The sequence below is a fragment of the Eimeria mitis genome, genomic scaffold (assembly GCF_000499745.2).
Source record: "Eimeria mitis Houghton genomic scaffold, Emh_scaff786, whole genome shotgun sequence".
Taxonomy (NCBI): Eukaryota; Apicomplexa; class Conoidasida; order Eucoccidiorida; family Eimeriidae; genus Eimeria; species Eimeria mitis.
The window spans coordinates 11,335-12,858 of record NW_013575769.1 but is presented as its reverse complement, the minus strand read 5'-3'; the positions used below and the strand labels follow the sequence as shown (position 1 = coordinate 12,858).

The 1,524-nt window shown below is 51.0% G+C and overlaps 1 protein-coding gene across 1 annotated transcript in view; it reads right to left on the bottom strand.

Annotated features, from left to right (window-relative positions):
- Positions 1 to 1,524, bottom strand: part of EMH_0022270 (uncharacterized protein) — a gene marked incomplete at both ends in the record, with an annotated part of 10,979 nt that overhangs the window by 2,885 nt on the left and 6,570 nt on the right. The window contains one exon of the mRNA XM_013501910.1: positions 889 to 1,279. Within this exon, the coding sequence (XP_013357364.1) occupies positions 889 to 1,279 (391 nt within the window). The remainder of the gene's footprint in view (positions 1 to 888; positions 1,280 to 1,524) is intronic.

Sequence of the window (1,524 nt, the reverse complement as noted above, 5' to 3'; positions counted from 1 at the left end):
TTTCTTTATTTTGTTTTTCCTTTTTTTCTATTTCTGCTTTTAGTTCTGTTTCTCTCATTCTGAGCAGCAGTTGCTGCTGCTGCTGCTGCTGCTGCTGCTGCTGCATAAACCGCTGCTGCAGCTCCTGCAGATCAGCAGCAAACTGCTGCTGCTGCTGCTGCAGCTCTGCTTCGTGCTGCTGCTGCTGCTGCTGCAGCTGCCCCCGCGCCTCCTTCAGCTCATTCAATACACTTTCGATCCCGGGCTGCAGCAAACCTGCAGCAGCAGCAGCAGCAGCAGCAGCAGCAGCAGCAATAGCAGTAGCAGCAGGAGCAGCAGGGGCAGCAGCAGCAACGGCAGTAGTAGTAGGAGCAGCAGGAGAAGCACAGGCAGCAGCAGCAGCACGACAGTATCAGCAGCAGCAGCAACACCTGTTGCAGCAGCAGCAACAACTACAACAACAAAAACAGCAACAACAGCAACAACAACAACAGCAGCAGCAGCAGCAGCAGCACTAGCAGCAGCAGCAGCAGCACCAGCACCAGCAGCAGCAGTAGCAGCAGCAGCAGGAGCAGCAGCAGCAGCAGCAGCAGCAGAAATACCAGCAGCTTGTTGTTCTGTTTGTAGTTTAATTTGTTGATGGTGGAGACATCTTAGTTTATTTATTTCTTCGCTCATTGCTGCTAGCTGCTGCGCTGCTGCTGCTTCTGCTTCTGCTGCTGCTATCTTATAACGATGCTCCAGGGCCTGCAGCAGCAGCAGCAGCAGCAGCAGCAGCAGCAGAAGCAACAGAAGAAGCAATAGCAGAAGCAGCAGGCAAAAACAGCAGCAGCAGAAGCAGCAGCAGCAACAGCAGCAGCAGCAGCAGAAGCAGGAAAGAGTATGAGTTGCTGCAACTAGATGGACAACACAAGCTATTGCTGCTGCTGCTGCTACTGCTGCTGCTGCTGCTGCTGCCGCTCTTGCTGCTGCTGCTGCTGCTGCTGCTGCTGCTGCTGCTGCTGCTTACATTGATTTGTTGTTCGTGAGCCATCTCCAGCTGTATGATTTGCTGCTGGTGTTTTGTTTGTATTTTATTTATTTCGTTTTTATATTTTATTTTTTGTATCTCTATTTCTGTTTCTTTTGCTTGCAGCAGTGCTTTGTCTCCTGCTGCTGCTGCTGCTGCTGCTGCTGCTGCTGCTGCTGATGGCATCAATGTATCTTCCTGCTGCTCTGTCTCCTGCTGCTGCTGCTGCAGCTGCTGCAGCTGCTGCTGCAGCTCCTCAACAGCACACACTAAAGCCTGATTCTGCTGATACTGAACACACACATAAACCCTAAACCCTAAACCCTAAACCCTCACTAAACCCTAAACCCTCAACACCAAACCCTTCACACTAAAACCTAAACCCTAAACCCTAGAACCGGCAGAGAAAGCAGCGTTCTAGCAGCAGCAGAAGAGACAGACTCAAAGACACAGCGGAGGCCTAGGGTTTAGGGTTTAGGGTTTAGGGTTTAATGGTTTAGGGTTTAGGGTCATTGCAGCAGAAAGAGAGAAACACA